The following is a 21,452-nucleotide window of genomic DNA, read 5'->3' as shown; positions in this document are numbered from 1 at the left end:
GAAAGGTGCCAGAGTTTCTGCCTTGGAATTCCAAGTTGGATGACTGCTCAAAACGGTTTTGCCCAGGCAATCCAACTTTTTTCACAGTTACCAGTTGTCTTGAACGTACTGAAGTCGGGAGATGTCCGAGTTTCCAGTTGTTTTGAACATGGCATTAGTCTCTGCAGAGGGAGGGAGAGAGCAGCAAAGGGTCAGCCTCTCAAAGTCCCTGCTCTCATTCCTTTCCTCTGGTGAGACTGACCAGAGAGAGGGGATACAGTCTTCCACCTGATGGCGAAACTCGAGTCGCACTGCATCTGCCTCATGCACAAATTCATGTTGTTCCTATGACCAGAGAAAGTGAAATATCCCTTAATATTAAAATGGACACGACAAGCTGCTAATAATACAAACGCAGGGCTATCACTACACTTGGCTACTCATTCATTTCTGCTGCGGAGCAAGTGGGAGGGAGAAGGCCTTTTATGTTTTGTAATAAAGACTGTGTTGACAGTGCCAAGTAAAACATTTAACATTAACTCATTCATAAAAACAGCAGCTCTTTGCTATATTCTTTGAAGTCTCTCTCTGGTCATGGTTTTACGTTATGAAATCTCACATAGGCTAGTATCAAACTTGTAGGCGCTGTGATTTGAGCGTGTTTGTTTCAGACAAATAAAATGGTTCAAAATGGGGACACTTTTCCAACCCGGTGCGCAGGGCTTCTGAATCAACTGCACCTACCGCTAACAGTGCAATATGAAAAAGAAAAAAGGAGCGCAAGCATTTATCGTTGGCTTTTCTACAGCGATGTTTGGTGATCGACTAGGAATGCCTTGAAGATCCACCAGGTCTGTGCAGGGCAACAGTTAGCCTACAATTATAGTATATTTCATTTGGAGTAGCCTAGTAATAGGGCATTCTTTTATATTTTCATAATTCAATTAATAATGATCTTTTTAGCTACAGAATATCTCACCACTGTGCGTTAACATCGCTCTCTTTAATTCCTTTCTCCACCTCAAAGTTGAATTATGTTTCATTGTGGAAACATGTTAGGCCTACTAGGGGGAAAGGGGGATACCTAGTCAGTTGTACAACTGAATGCCTTCAACTGAAATGTGTCTTCTGCATTTAACCCAACCCCTCTGAATCAGAGAGGTGCGGGTGGGGGCTGCCTAATCGACGTCCGTTTTCGGCGCCTGGGGAACAGTGGGTTAACTGCCTTGCTCATGGGCAGAACGATAAATGGAGTAGCCTACCTGCATGATTGAACGAACCGGTGGGAAAGCGGTCTCTGTTGGCTATTTTGTGCATTACATGTAATTTTTTCCCCCTGCCACTCTTCCTGCCCATTTGATAATGGGCTGTTCTAAATCGAAACTCATTTTACAAGACAAGATTAAATTGAGAATAGTCTGATGGGTGAAAATATGACCTCTTGATGTGAGAACAGCATGTGCAGCCTGAAGCAAGGAACAGAGTGCAATTTCTTTCTTTTTTATGTTATCAAATCATCAATCGCTTGTAGTTGCATCATGCAGCCCATATGTTTTGATTTCTAAGACATTAAGGTTTGTATCCTTCACAACTAAATTAGCAAAATAACTATAAATCTAGGGTATAGGACCTGTTTCAAGTGATCACTTTTACACTTCATATGCTCACTCGCTCCAGAATGGGAAAAATATCCTTTCTATTTTATTCAGCACAGTTCAATTATACTCTTCTTACTATAAAATCATATCAAATAATCACACTGGACTGATAGCATATCTTGTCTGCTAAATGAACAAGCCTATGGCATGGTGCATAGCCAGATAACATACAGTAGGCCAACTCATTCTGTTCTTCTGAAATACATGTTCATCATATCAAAATGTTTCTTCATACCTGCATAAAATAAGTAATGGATTTGGGATGGTGTATATTACATTTTATTTAGATTTGTTTTTTATGTAGATGTTCATAAAACACATCCGTGGCTTGTATGAGTGGAGGCTTGGCGACGCTCAACATCTTTATGTTAATTACCGGTGAATTACCTAGAGACTGGCTGGCAGTCTTTTGCATGACAATAACCGGCGAAAAAATTTAATGACCGTCACAGCCCTACTTACACCTCCATCATAGTAATGCTAAAAGAAGCACACAATCACTGATCTGTCTCACTAGGATTTTCTTTTTACAGCACCGGTAGTCAATGTTGCCCCAAAAGTCCACGCTGCCCCAAAGCTGCCACTGAGGCCAAGCATAGAGGACCAGGACATATACGGGTGAGTCATCGACTTTACATGCACAGTGTGTTGGTTCCTCATCTACAGAGAATGTGTCTAGGGTGCAGATTCTGTTAACTCAACAGTGTAGTATACTCTAAAGTAGATTATGTATAGAAATGTACAAATGTTATTAACTTGTCATTTGTCTTAAATGTATTATGTGTTGTCCAGCCCCAACACGGGGATGGTGCGTTTCCAGAAGGGAGATAGCGTGGGGCTGAGGCTGGCGGGAGGAAACGATGTGGGAATCTTCATTGCAGGCATTCAGGAGGACAGCCCTGCAGAACAGGAGGGCCTTCGCACCGGGGACCAGATCATGAAGGTAGGGGAAGGGTTAACTCTTAGTCTAATGTCATTGTTTGATCTGTGTCACTATATGAATAGCATGTCTTTGTCTGATTTATGTTTGTGTGTCTCCTGTGTGTCATGTTTGAAACCCCTTAGGTCTGTTCATGAGTGCTTTACATGATAGATCTAATGTTATGTCTGTCTGTTTGTCCAGGTGAATAACATGGACTTCAGGGGCATAGTGCGTGAGGATGCTGTCCTGTACTTGCTGGAGATTCCAAAGGGAGATGATGTCACCATCCTGGCTCAGAGCAAACCTGATGGTGAGAAACGCCTTCACTCTATAGATTTAAGGCAAGTCTGTCATATTATTTCAGGTCATATTGCAGGTGAAGTAATTTGAGGTTTGTGGTGTGTGTTGTCTGTTCTAGTCTATAAGGACATCCTGGCATCGGGTAGGGGGGACTCTTTCTTCATCAGGACCCACTTTGAGTATGAGAAAGAGGTTCCCCAGAGCCTGCCCTTCTTCCGGGGGGAGATCTTCAAGGTGACGGACACACTCTATGACGGCAAGCTTGGTAACTGGCTGGCCATCCGCACTGACAAAGACAACCAGCTGCTGGAGAAGGGCATCATCCCCAATAAGAGCAGGTGTGTGTGTGTGTGCTAGTATGTGTGTCAAGGATTATGTGTGTGTGCGCGTGCAATGATTGGTAGTTGGTGCCAATTTATGATGCATGGCGTTCTCTGCTTCTCAGGGCCGAACAAATGTCAAATGTGCAGAACGCCCAGAGAGGAACAGCCAATGACAGAGGAGACTTCTGGAGGTTGAGAGGTCAAAGAGCGGTGAAGAAGGACCTCCGTAAGAGCAGAGAGGACCTGACTGCCATCTCTGTCACCACACGCTTCCCTGCCTATGAGAGGGTGGTCTTACGAGAAGGTAGGTCACCCAAGGCAGAAGACTCCTATCTCCTGTTGTGGTCTAAGAGCCACTTGACTGCATAGAACAGAGTAAGATCAAAAAGGACATATCAGAACACTAAACCTTCGTTTGAACTTCAACTGAATGTTTCTGAAATGATTCTTAATTTTCCAATAATGGTCTGCACTAGACCGCAAGTAGAAGTCTATTCCAGATGTGAGATACTAACTGTGTCTGTGTTGATCCTCAGCTGGCTTCAGGAGACCAGTGGTTGTGTTTGGGCCCATCGCAGACGCAGTCAATGAGAAACTGGGAAACGACCTGCCTGAAGAGTTTGTCATAGCCAGTAAGTATGGTGCCTCTAACTTCTGCTTTTGACTGAATTTGCATCATGTATTTACGTTAGGTGCGCTCTATTTTAGCATTTTTTATTTCAATGCAAATTTCTCCCCCTTCGCTGACCAGGCAAGCTAAATTGAGCTCTGCCTTATTGCTTCTATGAGCGTGTGTTTATGTGTGTGTCTGGTTTTGGTGAGAAGCTGATGTGTTTTTGTTTGCCCACACAGAGACTGAGCCCAAGGATGCAGGCACTGAGAAGTCCTCCGGTGTGGTGAGACTCAATACCATTCGACAGATCATAGAACAGGTGAAGACAACCACCAGCATCTTCATCCTAATCATTACTACTATGATTATTATTATTTGACCATGCTGGTCATTTATGAACATTTGAACATCTAGGCCATGTGCTGTTATAATCTCCACCCGGCACAGCCAGAAGAGGACTGGCCACCCCTCATAGCCTGGTTCCTCTCTAGGTTTCTTCCTAGGTTTTGGCCTTTCTAGGGAGTTATTCCTAGCCACCGTGCTTCTACACCTGCATTGCTTGCTGTTTGGGGTTTTAGGCTGGGTTTCTGTACAGCACTTTGTGATATCAGCTGATGTAAGAAGGGCTGTATAAATAAATTTGATTTGATCATTACCATCCTCTTCATCACCATAGTAATATTCCTCATTCTTTTGAACACGGCAATTCTCATTTCCATCATACTCCACCTCACCTTACTCTTTCACTCTCATCTTTTCCAGCCTCCCCTCACATTGACCCTCTTCCTTGTCTCCCCAGGACCGCCATGCCCTGCTGGATGTAACTCCCAAGGCGGTGGACACCCTGAATTACACCCAGTGGTACCCCATCGTGGTGTTCCTCAACCCGGACAGCAAGGGTGGCGTCAAGACCATGAGGAACCGCCTGGTGCCCGGCTCCAGCCGCAGTGCCCGCAAACTCTACGAGCAGGCGGTCAAACTGAGGAAGACCTGTTCTCACCTCTTCACTGGTCAGTCACACACACACCACTGGCAGTCGGTGCCGTTTGAGATTAGGGAGGATTTTTACATTTTATTTGTTATGAGTGTGGTGTTTCTTTTATAGCATATTAGATGAAAGGCATTCATATTCCATTAATCCAGCTCAATGTAACAGTGATAGGTTTAGGCTACTACATGATACTCTAATTTTCCTTATACCCATCATGAGGTTGCTACAACCTAGCCTATGAATGAAAGTTTACAACGTAGGTGCACAGGTCGAGAGAAAATTGGAGTAATCAAGGTGACAGACAGTGAAACATTCAATACCGCATTGCACACTCTTGCCTTCATCTAACTGATGAGTGGTGTCATCATTAGTCAAAACAGTTGCAAAACGAGTTTCTATTTGACAAATTCAGGTAGGTCCCTCTGTTTCTTTCCGTATGCTTCCGTTTAAAAAAAATGTTTCGCAACGGAATCGGTGGAATGAATAAACCCACACACACAGTTCAATTTTGTAGCAGCCACATACAGCATCATCACTTTACTCGTTGTATAATTCCTTCTCGCATATAGGCGCTATCCTCATCTCACATTTTCCCTCCACTTGTGGACTTCTGTGCACACCACAACAGCTGCCTGTGACCAGGTGCAAAAACCTCTTCAAGCCAAACCCTCATACCATAACGTTACACTGCCTACATCGTTGTCACTATATTAACTTTATAGTCAACAAACTATAACTAATGCGTTAGTAAACACACAATCCAATTCATGTGTACAATTATACAGTACAGTGTACAGCAAGCAGTATTGCAGTTACACTGGTGGTCCTCGGTGGCAGTGTTGGATAGCCAGGGTGGCTACTGTGCCAATCTTTCTGCTTTGTTTCCATGCACAGCGACCGTTGACCTGAACTCAGCCAATGACGGGTGGTACGGGAGTGTGAAGGACTCTATCCGGGCACAGCAGGAGCGGGCCGTGTGGGTCTGTGAGGGCAAGGTAAGCTCTGTTTATGCTTAGTAAATGTATACAATATATACAGTGCATTCGGAAAGTATTCAGACCCCCTTCCCTTTTTTACAAATTTTGTTACGTTAGTCTTATTCAAAAATTGGTTGAATTCATTTTTTTCCTCATAAATCTACACACAATACCCCATAATGTCGAAGTGAAAAATGTTTTTAGAAATTTTTGGCAATAAAATAAAAAACTGATTAATTACATAAGTATTCAGACCCTATGCAATGAGACTCAAAATTGCAGTCAGGTGCATCCTGTTTCCATTAATCATCCTTGATGTTTCTACAACTTGATTGGACATGATTTGGAAAGGCACACACCTGTCTATCTAATGTCCAACAGTCGACAGTGCATGTCAAAGCAAAAATCAAGCCATGAGGTTCAAGGAATTGTTTGTAGAGCTCCGAGACAGGATTGTGTCGAGGCACAGATCTGGGGAAGGGTACAAAAACATTTCTGCAGCATTGAAGGTCCACAAGAACAGTGGCTGCCATCATTCTTAAATGGAAGACGTTTGGAACCACCAAGACTCTTTCTAGAGCTGGCCACCCGGCAAAACTGAGTAATTGGAGGAGAAGGGCCTTGGTCAGGGAGGTGACCAAGAACCCGATGGTCACTCTGACAGAGCTCCAGAGTTCCTTTGTGGAGGTGGGATAACCTTGCAGAAGGACAACCATCTCTGCAGCACTCTGCCAATCAGGCCTTCATGGTAGAGTGGTCAGACAGAAGCCACTCCTCAGTAAAAAGCACACGACAGCCTGCTTTAAGTTTGCCAAAAGGCACTTAAATGACTGACCATGAGAAACAAGATTCTCTGGTCTAATGAAACCAAGATTGAACTCTCCTGAATGCCAAGCGTCACATCTGGAGGAAACCGAGTAACATTCTTACGGTGAAGCATAGTGGTGGCAGCATTATGCTGGGGGGATGTTTTTCAGTGGGAGGGACTGGGAGACTAGTCAGGATCGAGGGAAAGATGAACTGAGCAAAGTACAGAGAGATCCTTGATGAAAACCTGCTCCAGAGCGCTCAGGACCTCAGACTGGGGCGAAGGTTCATCTTCGAACAGGGCAACGACCCTAAGCACACAGCCAAGACAATGCAGGAGTGGCTTCGGGACAGGTCTCAATGTCCTTGAGTGGCCCAGACTTGAACCTGAAAATAGCTGTGCAGCGATGCTCCCCATCCAACCTCATAGAGCTTGAGAGGATCTGCAGAGACGAATGGGAGAAACTCCCCAAATACAGTTGTGCCAAGCTTGTAGCATCATACCCAAGAAGACTCGAGGCTGTAATCACTACCAAAGGTTCTTCTTCAAAGTACTGAGTAAAGGGTCTGAATACTTAAATGTGATATTTCAGTTTAAATTAGCAAAAATGTACTACCCTGAGACAAGGCTGAGTATAGCCCACGAAGATCTCCCCCACGTCACGAACCCGAGGGGCGCGCCAACCCGGACAGGAAGATCACGTCAGTGACTCAACCCACTCAAGTGACGCAACCCTCCTAGGGACGGGATGGAAGAGCACTAGTAAGCCAGTGACTCAGCCCCTGTAATAGGTTTAGAGGCAGAGAATCCTTGTGGAGAGAAGGGAACCGGCCAGGCAGAGACGCAAGGGCAGTTCGTTGCTCCAGTGCCTTTCTGTTCACCTTCACACCCCTGGGCCAGACTACACTCAATCTTAAGACCTACTGAAGAGATGAGTCTTCAATGAAGACTTAAAGGTTGAGACAGAGTCTGCGTCTCTCACATGGATAGGCAGACATTTCATAAAAATGGAGCTCTATAGGAGGAAGCCCTTCCTCCAGCTGTTTGATTAGACATTTTAAGGACAATAAGGAGGCCTGCGTCTTGTGACCGTAGCGTACGTGTAGGTATGTACAGCAGGACCAAATCGGAGAGATGGGTAGGAGCAAGCCCATGTAATGCTTTGTAGGTTAGCAGTAAAACCTTGAAATCAGCCCTAGTCTTTCTTTACAGGAAGCCAGTGTAGAGAGGCTAGCACTGGAGTAATATGATCAAATTTCTTGGTTCTAGTCAAGATTCTAGCAGCCGTGTTTAGCACTAACTGAAGTTTATTTTGTGCTCTGTCCGGGTAGCCGGAAAGTAGAGCATTGCAGTAGTCTAATCTAGAAGTGACAAAAGCATGGATGAACTTTTTTGCAATGTTATGAAGATAAAAAAAAAAGCTGTCCTTGAAATGGTCTTGATATGTTCGTCAAAAGAGATCATGGTCCAGAGTAACGCCGAAGTCTTTCAGTTTTATTTGTGATGACTGTACAACCATCAAGATTAATTGTCAGATTCAACAGAAGTTCTTTGTTTCTTGAGACCTAGAACTAGCATCTCTGTTTTGTCCGAGTTTAAAAGTGAAACATTTGCCGCCATTCACTTCCTTATGTCTGAAACACAAGCTTCTGAAACACCAACCTGCATCTCTCTGTCTCTTTGTGTTTCTCAGTTGGACGCCTCGGAGGAGGACCTGGATATCCATGACGACCGAATGTCATACCTGTCAGCGATGAGCGCTGACTACCTGAGCATGGACAGCCGGCTGACCAGCGACTACGAAGACATGGCCGATGAGGGCGGTGCTTACACCGACAACGAGCTGGACGAACCAATGGACGAGCCCCATCAGCTGGTGTCGGCAATCAGCCGCTCCTCAGAGCCCGTACTTACAGAGGAGGTGGGCTTTACTGCTGTCAATTACTATCACGCTCATTCAGTGTCAGAGAGAGAATGGCATTTCTCTGTCCAACCTCCCTGTTAAAGGTGCACTGTACAGAAATTGCTCTGCCATTTTCTGGTTGCTAAAATTCTAATAGTTTGCTTATTTCAGTTTGTGACATAAGTACCATCAAAAATGCTGTGAATCTTATTCATTACCAAAACATTGCATTTTCAACTGTTTGAAGCTGGTGTACAAAACTGAAAGTAAAAGACGAAAAAACTAAACTTAAGACCTGGAAGCATAGAAATAGCGCACATAGAACAGATCTACCACATTTTGACTTGCTTTCAATAAGAGTGACAGACCTATAACTGGTATTTCTATGTGAATATGGACGGATCGGCCAAAAAATTCCATATTGACAGATTATTGGAGTATACTTAACGCTACAATCTCCCATTGTCAGTCAAAAATCTTGACTAGTTGTGTTGAACTAGTCTGTTTTTGTTGACATACAGTGGGGGGAAAAAAGCATTTGATCCCCTGCTGATTTTGTACGTTTGCCCACTGTCAAATAAATGATCAGTCTAATTTTAATGGTAGGTTTATTTGAACAGTGAGAGACAGAATAACAACAAAAAAATCCAGAAAAACACATGTCAAAAATGTTATAAAAGGATTTGCATTTTAATGAGGGAAATAAGTATTTGACCCCTCTGCAAAACATGACTTAGTACTTGGTGGCAAAACCCTTGTTGGCAATTACAGAGGTCAGACGTTTCTTGTCGTTGGCCACCAGGTTTGCACACATCTCAGGAGGGATTTTGTCCCACTCCTCTTTGCAGGTCTTCTCCAAGTCATTAAGGTTTCGAGGCTGGAGTTTGGCAACTCGAACCTTCAGCTCCCTCCACAGATTTTCTATGGGATTAAGGTCTGGAGACTGGCTAGGCCACTCCAGGACCTTAATGTGCTTCTTCTTGAGCCACTCCTTTGTTGCCTTGGCCGGGTGTTTTGGGTCATTGTCATGCTGGAATACCCATACACGACCCATTTTCAATGACCTGGCTGAGGGAAGGAGGTTCTCACCCAAGATTTGACGGTACATGGCCCCGTCCATCGTCCCTTTAATGCGGTGAAGTTGTCCTGTCCCATTAGCAGAAAAACACCCCCAAAGCATAATGTTTCCACCTCCATGTTTGACGGTGGGGATGGTAATCTTTGAGGTCATAGGCAGCATTCCTCCTCCTCCAAACACGGCGAGTTGAGTTGATGCCAAAGAGCTCCATTTTGGTCTCATCTGACCACAACACTTTCACCCAGTTGTCCTCTGAATCATTCAGATGTTCATTGGCAAACTTCAGACAGGCATGTATATGTGCTTTCTTGTGCAGGGGGACCTTGCGGGCGCTGCAGGATTTCAGTCCTTCACGGCGTAGTGTGTTACCAATTGTTTTCTTTGTGACTATGGTCCCAACTGCCTTGAGATCATTGACAAGATCCTCCCGTGTAGTTCTGGGCTGATTCCTCACCGTTCTCATGATCATTGCAACTCCACGAGGTGAGATCTTGCATGGAGCCCCAGGCTGAGGGAGATTGACAGTTATTTTGTGTTTCTGTTGTCACCTTCTCACCAAGCTGCTTGGTGATGGTCTTGTAGCCCATTCCAGCCTTGTGTAGGTCTACAATCTTGTCCCTGACATCCTTGGAGAGCTCTTTGGTCTTGGCCATGGTGGAGAATTTGGAATCTGATTGATTGATTGATTGCTTCTGTGGACAGGTGTCTTTTATACAGGTAACAAACTGAGATTAGGAGCACTCCCTTTAAGAGTGTGCTCCTAATCTCAGCTCGTTGCCTGTATAAAAGAGACCTGGGAGCCAGAAATCTTTCTGATTGAGAGGGGGTCAAAATCCCTCCTGAGATGTGTGCAAACCTGGTGGCCAACTACAAGAAACGTCTGACCTCTGTGATTGCCAACAAGGGTTTTGCCACCAAGTACTAAGTAATGTTTTGCAGAGGGGTCAAATACTTATTTCCCTCATTAAAATGCAAATCAATTTATAACATTTTTGACGCGTTTTTCTGGATTTTTTGTTGTTGTTATTCTGTCTCTCACTGTTCAAATAAACCTACCATTAAAATTATAGACTGATCATTTCTTTGTCAGTGGGCAAACGTACAAAATCAGCAGGGGATCAAATACTTTTTTCCCTCACTGTGCGTATGTATATCTGTTGACATATGTACATCCTTCCCCTCTCCAGAGAGCCCATCCTGCCCCCATACCTCGTATGAGGCGATCAGGGAGCAGAGAGGTGCTGAGAGACCCCAGTCCACCCCCCTCCTTCGTCCCTGAGCCCCCCAAGGTGAGACCCCTTGAAGCCCACCATCACCTCTCAATCCCCTGAAGCCTAACTCTGACCCACATCTTGCACTTAAGACTTACTAAGGTTACTATCCTCTCCTATTGCAGCAGGTGAGGGTGCAGTCTCGCGGGGGCTACGACTCCCACTCCAGTAGCACCATTAGCAGCGACACTGCCGGGGGGCCCAAGCCAACCCCACCTCCAGTTGCCCTCAAGCCCACTGTGGCCCTTAAGCCCACTCTGAGGGCACTCAACCAGTCATCTGAGGACCACGCTGTCCCGGAGGGAGAGGACCCGGCCAACCGCTCCTTCATGGGAAAGGTGAAGGCCTTTGAAAAGATGGACCACCTGGCCAGAGCCCAGAGGATGCTGGAGCTCCAGGAGGCCGAGCAAGCACGGGTCAGTACTACTGATAGTGGAAACTAAGTATAGATAGTTTGTTTATGAAGCATTACTAATGGAGCTACAGCACCATGCATTCTGAGTAATCATGTCATTTTTCTGGTCAACTTTGCATTGCATGTACCCAAAGGTATATTCAAGTGTGGATGTTGCCTTCTTAGATTGTAATGTATGTAATATCCTGATCTCTGACTGTAGCTGGAAATAGCCCAGAAGCATCCAGACATCTATGCAGTCCCAGTGAAACTACCAAAGCCCAACCACAACCGCCCACAGCCAATAGGGTAAGTTCGTATATGAACCTTGTCTGTCACCACACAAATTAGCATTTTAACTTAACTTTCCACTGCCTGTCATAGTTTTTTTTTTTTTTATGTTTACAGACTTGATGCACAACAATCAGAATGAATGAAAATGTCTCTCTCTCTCGCTCTCCTGTGTCCAGCTCCAGCTCCAACCCCAACCCGGAGCCCCAGACCCCATCCTCCAGGCCTCCGTACTCTGAGAGCAGGGGTCACTATGACGACGAGGAAGAGTACCGCAGACAGCTGGCCGACCAGACCAGACGAGGCTACTACAGTAACCCCCAGAAATACAAAGACACTGAGCTGTAGGACAGACAGACCCACCTATCGCACCCTTCCGTTCTCACCCAATCAGCGAGGCCCTCACTGTGCTCACTCAAACAGCCTAGTGTTATGGTTGCCTATCTGAATCTTTGGCCCGACCTAGTGGCAGGAGGATATATCCCGTTCCTTGTGACCACTAACCAAGTATGTGTCCTTACCTTGACTATTTGTTTGCCACACTATGTGGATGGTGACTCGGCATTTTAACCTCCCAACCTCACAATGTCTACCCTGATGGGTAGTGTTTGATCTTCACCCTCAACCCCTCAGTCATATCTGCCCAAACCAATGGAGTCTGAGTACCCTGTCTTTTTTTTATGTATAAACCTTACATTTGTGTATATATTTATCTTTATACATGTTATACATCTTAAGCATTCTTTGTTACATTAATACAAATGTATTTGGACGGACAGAATATTCTGTCTACTGCTGCTCTATGGTCTGCTAGTGGTGGAGAATCTAGCCTTTATCCTTTTAAATCATGCATTGCATACCCTTTTGATTTACTCTACACTTGGACATTTTGTCTCCATAAATACTAGAGATCAGCACATACAAAGTGCCTTTAGCTCTGAAAGTGTAACAGTGTCAGATCACTGAAAGAACAAACAAGCAGTCAACACTTGGCTCTCAGAGGTGATGGGCAAAACATGCCAGTTTACTTCTCTGGATTAGCTGCATACATACAACCTGAGACGATCACATTTTTATGGCATATACAGTATATACGTTTTTCTTTTTTTACCATGGTGTATAGGAGAGTGACTCTTACTGTCTTTAACATGTCTGTTGCTTTGCTCTACGTGTCTGTGTTCCTCAGGCTGCTGAAATCGACTGTAGGGAGTTTAACTTTCTCAAACAAATACACATAAATAAATAACTTTTTAACTTTCACTTGAGTCTTAGTTCATTCTATAAATAAAGGTGACAGTGCTGTGTGTACGTCTAACGCTGGCTCAAGCAGGATGGCTTCTGGGAGTTAATTCAACCAGGTGCAAATTATAGCATAGCAGCAACATCTAACATCTAAGGACATTGCCTTTGCAGAGTTACATATTTGTACATGCAAGCCTGAATTTAAGTGTTGTTTTTTTCTTGTCCAATGACAAGCTCACATTTGTTTCTATGCCCCCATGGAGACTGTTTGTATGTGTAGTATTATAGTACATTCATAGGACCCTGAAAGACCAAATGTATTCCTTGCTCTTTGTTTTTCTTAAATATGCACATTAAATTCAGTTCTTTGGTTATTGATCAAACATCACATATATACTCTGTCTGGTAAATTAATCTGTGCCTTCAGCGATGCACTTGTCATTCATATGTATAATGAAAATAGATTCAGATTAAGGCAAGTCAGTGCTGAGAAATGGGGGAAAAAAACATTTCAAGCATTTCAGTGAGTGTGAAAATTAATGAATACATGGTTAATAAATAAATGCAAGTAATTAAATAAAATGGAAGTAAATCCTCTTAATGTGGACAGCATTTTCAGATGTAGACTGGCTGTTCCTGGGCAGTCAGCAGACGGTACATGGCTGCAGGCATAGTCTTCATGTGGATCTGCAGCACAAAGAAATCACAGGTTGCATGATCAGACATGCTACACAGCCGGGCATGAGGCTTCCTACCGTTCTCAACTCAATAAAATCCCATTAATTCATTGTAGCACCATTTACAGATTAAATAAGGATTATTTCAACTCATTACTAAAGTGTCTGAGTTGAAATAGATTGACCCTCAACCCTGGACTGTAGTACATTCTAGCTGTTAAGTGTCTTCTCATACCTCTCCCACTGCATTAGACAGGATGTCAACAATCTTCTCATGAGGCGTAGCCACCACACTCTGGCCGTTGATCTCAATGATGCGATGACCGACGCGGACCCCCCCTCTCTCAGCAATGCCCCCCCTCATCAGGCTGCAGATCTGTAGAGGAGAGGGACACAAACAGCTGATAAAGAAAACTACAATTATGTTTAAAAAAAAAATATATATATAGGGGACATCTGTATTGGTTTCTATTGTCATGGTACCCACAATCCCATTCTGTACGCTGAAGCCCAGCTGGTATCTGAGGTCTGGTCTGCGGATCAGCACCATGGTGACAGGGGGACACCTGACGATGTTCAACTTGATCCTGCACTGGGCCTTCAGACCCTGGAGAGTAGAGATGGACATTAAGGGGAGGATTGTAAACAGGAGTTAACAGCCAAGACGAGGGAAAGACATGCAGATGCTTGCAGAACTGCCTCGTCAAGCAGTCAGTCAATTGTTTGCAATGTGTGCCGGCTTGCATAGGGGCAGACTAGATTAAGGTTGACAACCATGTATCTGCATTTTCAGCAGAAATGCACAGTTGGGCTCCAGTGACACAGAAAGGGAGAGGATACCGTGGAAAAAGACTTCAGGAAACACAAAAAGAGAGAAGGAAAAACACACCTTAATGATACTCTGGCAGGTGGAGAGGGGCAGTCCAACCAGACTTGTTCCATTGATGGTCATAATCTGGTCACCAATGTTGAGTCGACCAGACTTCTCTGCTGGCCCAGAATGCATCATGCTAGCAATGATGACGGTGGGCAGGATAGAGCCCCAGCCTGACTCCACTATGACCACCCCCAGCATCTCTCCCTTGTGCTTCTCGATGTTAACCTGAGGTAGGATACACAGAACAGTAAGACATACCACTACTTACACAATTATGGTCAATGCAACTATGTTCACTTGAATGCCTTCATGGTTGTAGTTAGCATTCTGACTGCAATAAGGACGGAATTTGTGCATCTATTTGTTACATTAACAAGAAAGGTTGCGTGTATTATAGGTCTACCTTGTACTGTATTAAAAGTAATTGACATATCCACTATAGATCTAAAATCCCATATCAATCAAGCACAACACTGGCCTGCCACCTAGTGGTTGACTCACATCTCTGCAGTTCTCTGACTTGGAGAAGTGGATGAGGTCATCGTTGTACATGTCCTGAGTGTTGAGCAGGTCGCTGTACTCCCTCTGACTCAAGTCCTCTGGGTCGATTCCATTGGCCCGCAGGAACTCCTGATATGCCACACTGAATGCCTGGCCAATGGACTGAGCTATGAGCTGGGCCTGGACAGAGAGAAGGAGAGGCATCATATATGCCTGATGAATACAAAAATATGCACATATCACATATGTCACACAATTTCTACATCGACACACTTGTGTCTGAGTCAAACGGATAATTTGTAAACACACACATACACGCACACACTTACATCCTCTGACTCAAACACGTGGCAGATCATCCTGTACTGGGGAAGGTCGTCACGGACAGGGCTGTTGGTGTGGTCAGAGTGGTCAGTGGTTTGGTTCAAGTTTTCCTGAGCGCTCCTGGAGCGCACCATCTTCCCCCTGGCCATCAGCACCACCATGTTGCCTATATCAGCAATGTAGGAGATGGTCCTCAGAGGCAGGTCCATCATGGACTCCTGCTAGGAACACAGGATAAGGACATGGTTATGTGGCTGTAGAGGGAAAGAGAGGTGTTTGGCAGTATAGTATGTGGGTGTAGTTTAGGTGTGTGTGGTAGCAGTGACTACTGGTGAGAGGTAAATTTGATAACTTGTAGTGTTGGATTTACTAATACTATAGATTGTTTGGTACCTGCAACATAGTGTTTGCTATCCTTGAGTCCATGTAAAGGTGAATAGTATACAGTATTTACCTGAGTGTCTGCGTTCAGCACTTTGATCCTCTGTGTAGACATGAAGAGATCCACTTCAGTGGAGGAAGGAACCTCATCCTCAGTCTGCACATTTAGGGAGAGAGGAGAGCAGCATTTCAACAACATGAGACTTTAATCACAACAATAACAGACAAGACTTAGTTATAATAATAAAAAGACACAGAACAAACAGCCGTAACACTGTCACTGTACCTTCTTTCTGTGTTTAGCTTGCTTTTGGGCGGTCTGCCGTATGGAATAGCAAAAGCAATAGACCGAGAGAGATAGAGAGAATCAGAGAGAGCGTTCAAAACAGTGCTTAGTAAAGAACAGTAAGATGGGGCATGTGTGATGTTAGCTGTCTATCACATCCGACAAAAGTTATTGGTCCAGAGGTTATAAGGCAAACATCCTCAAAAGTTGCCCCTTTATCAATGTGATATGAGCACACCTCAAGAAACAGACTGCATGTGTTAACAACATACACTAAGTGGCAGGTGCCCTAGGCATTCTTCAATGCTTGTTTATGGACATGAAATAATGTTATTTGGCAGATCTATCAATAACTATTCAGTAAAAATGTAATGCACATAATTATATGAATCTAAGGACATGAGAATTATTATCTATGAAAATCTTACCTCCTTGTTAGTGGTCATTTAAAAGATTGAAAAAGGAAAATGAGGGAAGAGAATTGGGTCCTAGTTGATATGACCCCCATGTGACTCTCACCCTGACACGGCTCATAGCCTCCTGGGCCTGCTGCATGCGGGCACTCTTAGTGGGTGTCCTCTCTGACAGCAGGTGGGTGGAGCCCAGGTAGCTGGCTGCAAAGATGATGCCATCGATCAGGTCCTCTGGGTCACATGGCCCTGGGACTATAGACAAGACGGTCATTGAGGCTGGGTACAATCAATAGTCATCATAAATTACAATGTCTGTACATCAGATTTGAGTGAAAACATACCACTGATCCTGACTTGTTCCATAATGTAATTTGAATTCCTTCATACCAGAGCAAAGCTTTGTCTCCAAGAATACACTCCTTCACCTGTCTAACTAATAATCCCCCAACTGAGACACTCACCTTCCACATATGAGGGAAAGAAGGGCATACTCCTCCGGATCTGAAATATGAATATTACTGTTATACATCAGTAATGGTGATGACAGTAACTATAGAATAGCACTTCCTTAAACCTCAGTCATCTCTTTTCAGAGCTCTGCAGAGTGGTCACTAGCTGGCACAGCCACAAAGTCATAAAATCTGACTTAAACCTAACCCTAACCTTAACCCTAACCTTAACCACACTGCTAACCCCAATGTCTAACCTTAAAGGTGACACTTTGGGATTTTGGCAATGAAGCCTTTTATCTACTTTCCCAGAGTCAGATGAACTCGTGGATACCATTTTTATGTCTCTGTGTCCAGTACGAAGGAAGTTAGAGGCAGCTTCTCAGGCCAATGCTAACTAGCAATAGCGCGATGACTGGAAGTCTATGGGTATCTGCGAGCATGCAGACTTCCAGCCATTGTGCTAATTCTACTTCGAAATTGCACTAGCGCTAGTTAGCAACTTCCTTAAAACTGCACACAGGGACATAAAAATGGTATCCACGAGTTCATCTAACTCTGGGGAAGTAGATAAAGGGCTTCATTGCCAACATCCCAAAGTATCCCTTTAACCTTAAATTAAGAACAAAAAGTGATTTTTGTTTTCATGAATTTTTACAATATAGCCAATTTTGACTTTGCAGCTGGCCTAAGGAGAAATCGCTCGGTTCTGCCTCCAGTACAAGACTCATGATAAAACGTCAACCGCATTTGAAACAGTGCACAGCAGTCACTTACCTCCTCAATCGATGGAGGCCTAGGCGGTTCCTTCTGCTCTCTATGCTCCCTGTGCTGTACCTGGTGTGTTCTGGAGGACTCTGCCCTCACAGGACAGACAGGCTCTGGGACTTGCGCCAGAACTTGGGCTGGTGATGGGACTGGAACACAGACAGGGACTGGAACTGTGTCGCGAACTGGAACTTGGGTATAGTGTGAAGGTGACTGAGAGACGGGCAGTAGGAAAGATTAAGAAATACATAGAGAAAACTTCAGTTAATGATATTATTGATGTTTTCTGGTGGCACATTTAAACAGATCTGAGTAAATAACATTATTGCCACTGTGTTGTTCCCTATAATTTTTGTTGTTGTAAGATTTTATTTTAAACAATACAAAACATACACATACAAACAACTACATCACACCTGGACAGACCCCATGCTCACACACCCATAGAGGTGTTCACTATTATCAATGATGCAATGATCACTGACACAACTCAACTATGTAAACACTTCATAGTGATCCAGAGCTGCCTCATACTCACACTCACGTTGCCTCCCGGTGGCTGCTGTGGGGAATACTCCTCTTCGGTAGGACTGACTTCCTGTCTCATCACCCACACAGGCTCTATGGGCTGGTCAGGAGTGTAGGGCGATCTCACCGTCTTAGTCTTCACCTCCTCTATGGCCTCTCGGATGTCCCTGATGGCCAGAGAGATGGCATTCCCTGATCCCCTGACACTGTCCTCTGAAAGGCCTTCTGCTGGAAGCCTGAGCTCCCTCCTGGCCTGCTCATCCTGTAACTCGCCTGAACTAGGCTGCCCAGAGCTGAGACACTCTGACTGGGTTTCACCCTGAACGTACCTGGGAGGTGGCCCCAGGCTTTGAGAGCTGGAGCTTTCTTTAAGGCTGTCGCCCTCCCCATCAGATGTAGTGTCATCGTAGTGGTGCAGTCTTGAGCCAACTGAGCGACCCTGCCAAGGGGGGCTGGTCTGTGGTAACCCCACATCCCTACCTGGCCAGGAGGCATGGGGTTGTGGATCAGTGGGGGGCTCAGTGCTTGGAGCTCCTTTATAAACATGCTCCCTCTGTCTACAACTATATGGCTCTGGGTAGGGTTCTGCATATGGCTCATCAGGGTCGGCCTCAGATCTCCTGTGGAGCTCTTTGTCTAAGTCTGGATAATTCATCAATTTCAAGGGTTCAGGGAAAGACTGGGGGTAGGATTTTGCGTAGGGCTCTGTGTAGGATTCTGTGATGGATTCTGACTGTGGGTAGGACTCATTATAAAATTCTGCATAGGTCTTTGGATACGAGTCTGTGAAGGTGAAGGATTCAGAATGGGACAGTGGAGAATCAGTGCAGCTCTCATCGTCAGGCATTATGTCAGTGTCGTGGGTGGGGCTTGGGCTAAACTCATCACTACATTGGTCCGAGAGCTCAGACTGAAGTGGAGGGGGCGAGAATGGAGATGGAGAGGAAGGTGCTGATTGGCGAGGAGGTGGGCTCAGGGACGGAGCCTCCATGCTTAGAGAGGCAGCACTATCAGTGTCAGAACAGTGGCCATTTGTTCCATCTTCCTGGTTGTCCTCTCCCAAATCCCTCTCTCTTTTGTCCTCTTCTCCCAGACTCGTCTCTTTTAGGTCCCCTTCTCCATGGCCCCCATGCTCCTGGTTCCACTCTAGGTCTGTCTGGATGTCAAATCCACTCTGAGCACTAACAGACTGAGTTATGGATGAGCTGCACCCTTCCTCCTCCTTCTCCTCATCCTCCTGAGGCTGGGGAGACTCTCTGTTGGTAAGGGGTGGTGGCAGCTCTTGAGGAGGGATATCAGATGCAGGGGGACATGGTGTGTGGTGTGTTGGCGTAAGAGTACCAGCAGTAAGGTCAGGTGCTCCACTGTCCTGTGTGTGGTGGGGTGGAGGGGAGTGCAGGGGGTGCCGCTGCTTCATTGCTGCTGGACCAGTCCTGTCACTCTGCTCAGTCAGAGAAGCGTCAGATGACCATTGATGTGGAAATGGCGGGTCGTGGATCTCTTCGAAGTCTCTCGGCGTCTGTCTCCGTCTGTGAACTCTGACCCTGGGCTCCCCCTGGCGGCGGTAGTGGGCCACGCCAGGGCGGGGCGGCTGGGTGTGGCGAGGAGGCTCCATAGCCACTCTCTCCCCCTGCCTGGACAGGCCCTGCCCTGAGGGTGAACGCCTATGGTGCCGTGGGGGGCCGCGGCCCGAGCCTTGGTGCGGAATAGAGGGATGATGATGGTGGTTGTGATGAAGATAAGGATCCTGCCCGTCTTGACCGAGCATTTGGCAGGGTCTCCAACTTCTCCGGACAGGGACCCCCTCTCCTCCGCCTCCTCCTGCTGTGCCATTGGGCTGCCTGTTTCTGGGAGCAGCTGGAGACTTCTGCTCCTCCCCCACAGCATCACCTAGCCCCTCCCCCTGCTGCTTGTGGCTCATCGCTCTGCTGTAATCTGTTTACATATAGAACATGGTCCTTCTCCAAAGAAACACCAATCACAGCACTGCCTGCAGAGAGACAGGAAATTCATGAGAACAGATAGGTCATAGTTCAGGGGTCTGGATGAAACAGCAGGGTATTTCTGTCTGTAATAAAGCCCCTTTGTGGGGATAACCTCATTATGATTGCTGGGCCTGGCTCCCCAGTGGGTGGGCCTATGCCCTCCCAGGCCCACCCATTGCTGCGCTCCTGCACAGTCATGTGAAATCCATAGATTAGGGCCTCATGCATTTACTTCAATTGACTGATTTCCTTATATGAACTGTAACTCAGTAAAATCTTTGAAATTGTTGCATGTTACGTTCATATTTTTGTTCCGTATTAGTTATAGGCCGATGTGCAATAACGTGGCTTTTCAACCCGCGATATGTCCAGAGTCCGGACAGAACAGTCACTATTCTATGGGATGAGAAAGCGCTCTCCCGATTCTGTCATCCTGTGTCACAGACCAAAAGGAAAGCAAACAGTAATTTTGGCGCTCGATCCTGTGGTTAAATAATACATTTTTGTTATTGACAACTGCACTACGAATGGACTGTCGTCATATTTAAAAAACAGGCACCTGTCTGAATGTCCGACGACGATGAAAGGTTATACAATGTGACACATCTCTAATGAAATTATCCATCTGCCAGCTGCTTTTCGTGGTCAAATAATCGGCGCCACCGGTAGACTACCTTAATCCATTCCATTTCAATCTATATACTACAGACGGAATGCGGTCGACATGCCAGTCGCTGTCATGTTAATCGTTGCCCTATATTCTGGATGATAAATATAATCTTACCTGTTCGTCAGTAGGAATGGGTTGGTCGCGTAACAATCCGTTTCACCATTTTTGCTGGTCCCTCTGTCCCTTCAGACAATTTGCATGGATTAGGCCTGAGCGGTCAACTCCTCCTGATCGTGACATCAGAGCGGATTACCGACGCACAAAGCGCCTTTAAAAGACTGCTGTGTTTCAACATAATATTTACGGGGCTGCACCGGCCGTATTCCGCCTCTTCGTAGGCAACGCTGCTGTATGCTCTGCACCACTTTTTCGTGAGCGCAGTGAGATATCAGAGCCCGCCAATTCTACCCCTGGGGCTGAGAAACACCTGTGTAAACTAAACAGAATATCCACACCACGGTGTCAACCACACAAAACAAGCTATTCAAGGACACTCGCTCCCTGCATTTTATCAGAATATACTAGGCTATATATAGGCTGTGGGCTACGTTATCTAGGGAGAACATTATTCCCTAGAACGCACTCCCACCTCAGTCACATGACTCTCTTCACCGTAACAGAGCTGTCGTGTTACCGTGACAACATGTGACTGAAGATACTGATGTGAGTAGTAACCATGGTAATGGTATCCAATCTTTGATCCTCACCCCTCCCCAAGTAGCGGTGTGTGGGTAAAATCATTGGGGAAGCCAAGCCAGGAAAAATGTGCCATATTACAACCTATGCTTTGTGATCATTGCATGTTTGCTCTATAACCTGTTAGTTCATATGCCTTGACACCGT

General features: G+C 45.4%; 2 protein-coding genes across 5 annotated transcripts in view; one reads left to right on the top strand and one right to left on the bottom strand.

Moving 5' to 3' along the window:
• LOC106566671 (tight junction protein 2) overlaps positions 1 to 12,768 on the top strand; it is a 38,222-nt gene extending 25,454 nt beyond the window's left edge. For all 3 annotated transcript variants that reach the window (XM_082955374.1, XM_014134946.3, XM_045691440.2), the window contains 14 exons: positions 2,171 to 2,255; positions 2,430 to 2,580; positions 2,761 to 2,869; positions 2,978 to 3,197; positions 3,305 to 3,486; positions 3,719 to 3,814; positions 4,035 to 4,114; positions 4,595 to 4,805; positions 5,681 to 5,781; positions 8,265 to 8,492; positions 10,740 to 10,841; positions 10,949 to 11,239; positions 11,441 to 11,526; positions 11,688 to 12,768. In XM_082955374.1, coding sequence (XP_082811500.1) covers positions 2,171 to 2,255; positions 2,430 to 2,580; positions 2,761 to 2,869; positions 2,978 to 3,197; positions 3,305 to 3,486; positions 3,719 to 3,814; positions 4,035 to 4,114; positions 4,595 to 4,805; positions 5,681 to 5,781; positions 8,265 to 8,492; positions 10,740 to 10,841; positions 10,949 to 11,239; positions 11,441 to 11,526; positions 11,688 to 11,856 — 2,111 coding nt within the window. In that variant the 3' untranslated portion in view covers positions 11,857 to 12,768. The remainder of the gene's footprint in view (positions 1 to 2,170; positions 2,256 to 2,429; positions 2,581 to 2,760; positions 2,870 to 2,977; positions 3,198 to 3,304; positions 3,487 to 3,718; positions 3,815 to 4,034; positions 4,115 to 4,594; positions 4,806 to 5,680; positions 5,782 to 8,264; positions 8,493 to 10,739; positions 10,842 to 10,948; positions 11,240 to 11,440; positions 11,527 to 11,687) is intronic.
• On the bottom strand, positions 12,498 to 21,206 carry LOC106566682 (amyloid-beta A4 precursor protein-binding family A member 1-like). 2 transcript variants are annotated; one of them, XM_014134956.3, is made up of 13 exons: positions 20,724 to 21,206; positions 17,965 to 19,944; positions 17,436 to 17,639; positions 16,671 to 16,710; positions 16,316 to 16,461; positions 15,797 to 15,829; positions 15,584 to 15,667; positions 15,135 to 15,350; positions 14,806 to 14,985; positions 14,317 to 14,529; positions 13,915 to 14,034; positions 13,663 to 13,803; positions 12,498 to 13,437 (listed from the first exon to the last, which is right to left on the bottom strand). In XM_014134956.3, exons 2-13 carry the CDS (start codon positions 19,873 to 19,875, stop codon positions 13,366 to 13,368), a joined length of 3,360 nt encoding a protein of 1,119 aa, XP_013990431.3. In that variant the 5' UTR covers positions 19,876 to 19,944; positions 20,724 to 21,206; the 3' UTR covers positions 12,498 to 13,365. The 2 variants fall into 2 exon arrangements, with proteins under 2 accessions (XP_013990431.3, XP_013990435.3); XM_014134960.3 differs by having other exon boundaries at positions 15,135 to 15,347.
• Positions 21,207 to 21,452: the final 246 nt, after the last annotated feature.

This window comes from Salmo salar, chromosome 01, assembly GCF_965601325.2.
Source record: "Salmo salar chromosome 01, fSalSal1, whole genome shotgun sequence".
Taxonomy (NCBI): domain Eukaryota; kingdom Metazoa; phylum Chordata; class Actinopteri; order Salmoniformes; family Salmonidae; genus Salmo; species Salmo salar.
The sequence above is the reverse complement of the archived record's forward strand: the minus strand, read 5'-3'. Positions and strand labels throughout refer to the sequence as shown.

What these genes read in the sequence shown, in the direction of transcription:
- LOC106566682 (XM_014134956.3), bottom strand. Translation starts at nt 19,875, where the DNA reads ATGAGCCACAAGCAGCAGGGGGAGGGGCTAGGTGATGCTGTGGGGGAG. An exon ending in ACGTGTTTGAGTCAGAGGAT is followed by an intron (nt 14,986 to 15,134) that starts GTAAGTGTGTGC and finishes CTCTCTGTCCAG; the next exon opens with GCCCAGCTCATAGCTCAGTC. An exon ending in TCAGCGTACAGAATGGGATT is followed by an intron (nt 13,804 to 13,914) that starts GTGGGTACCATG and finishes TCTCCTCTACAG; the next exon opens with ATCTGCAGCCTGATGAGGGG.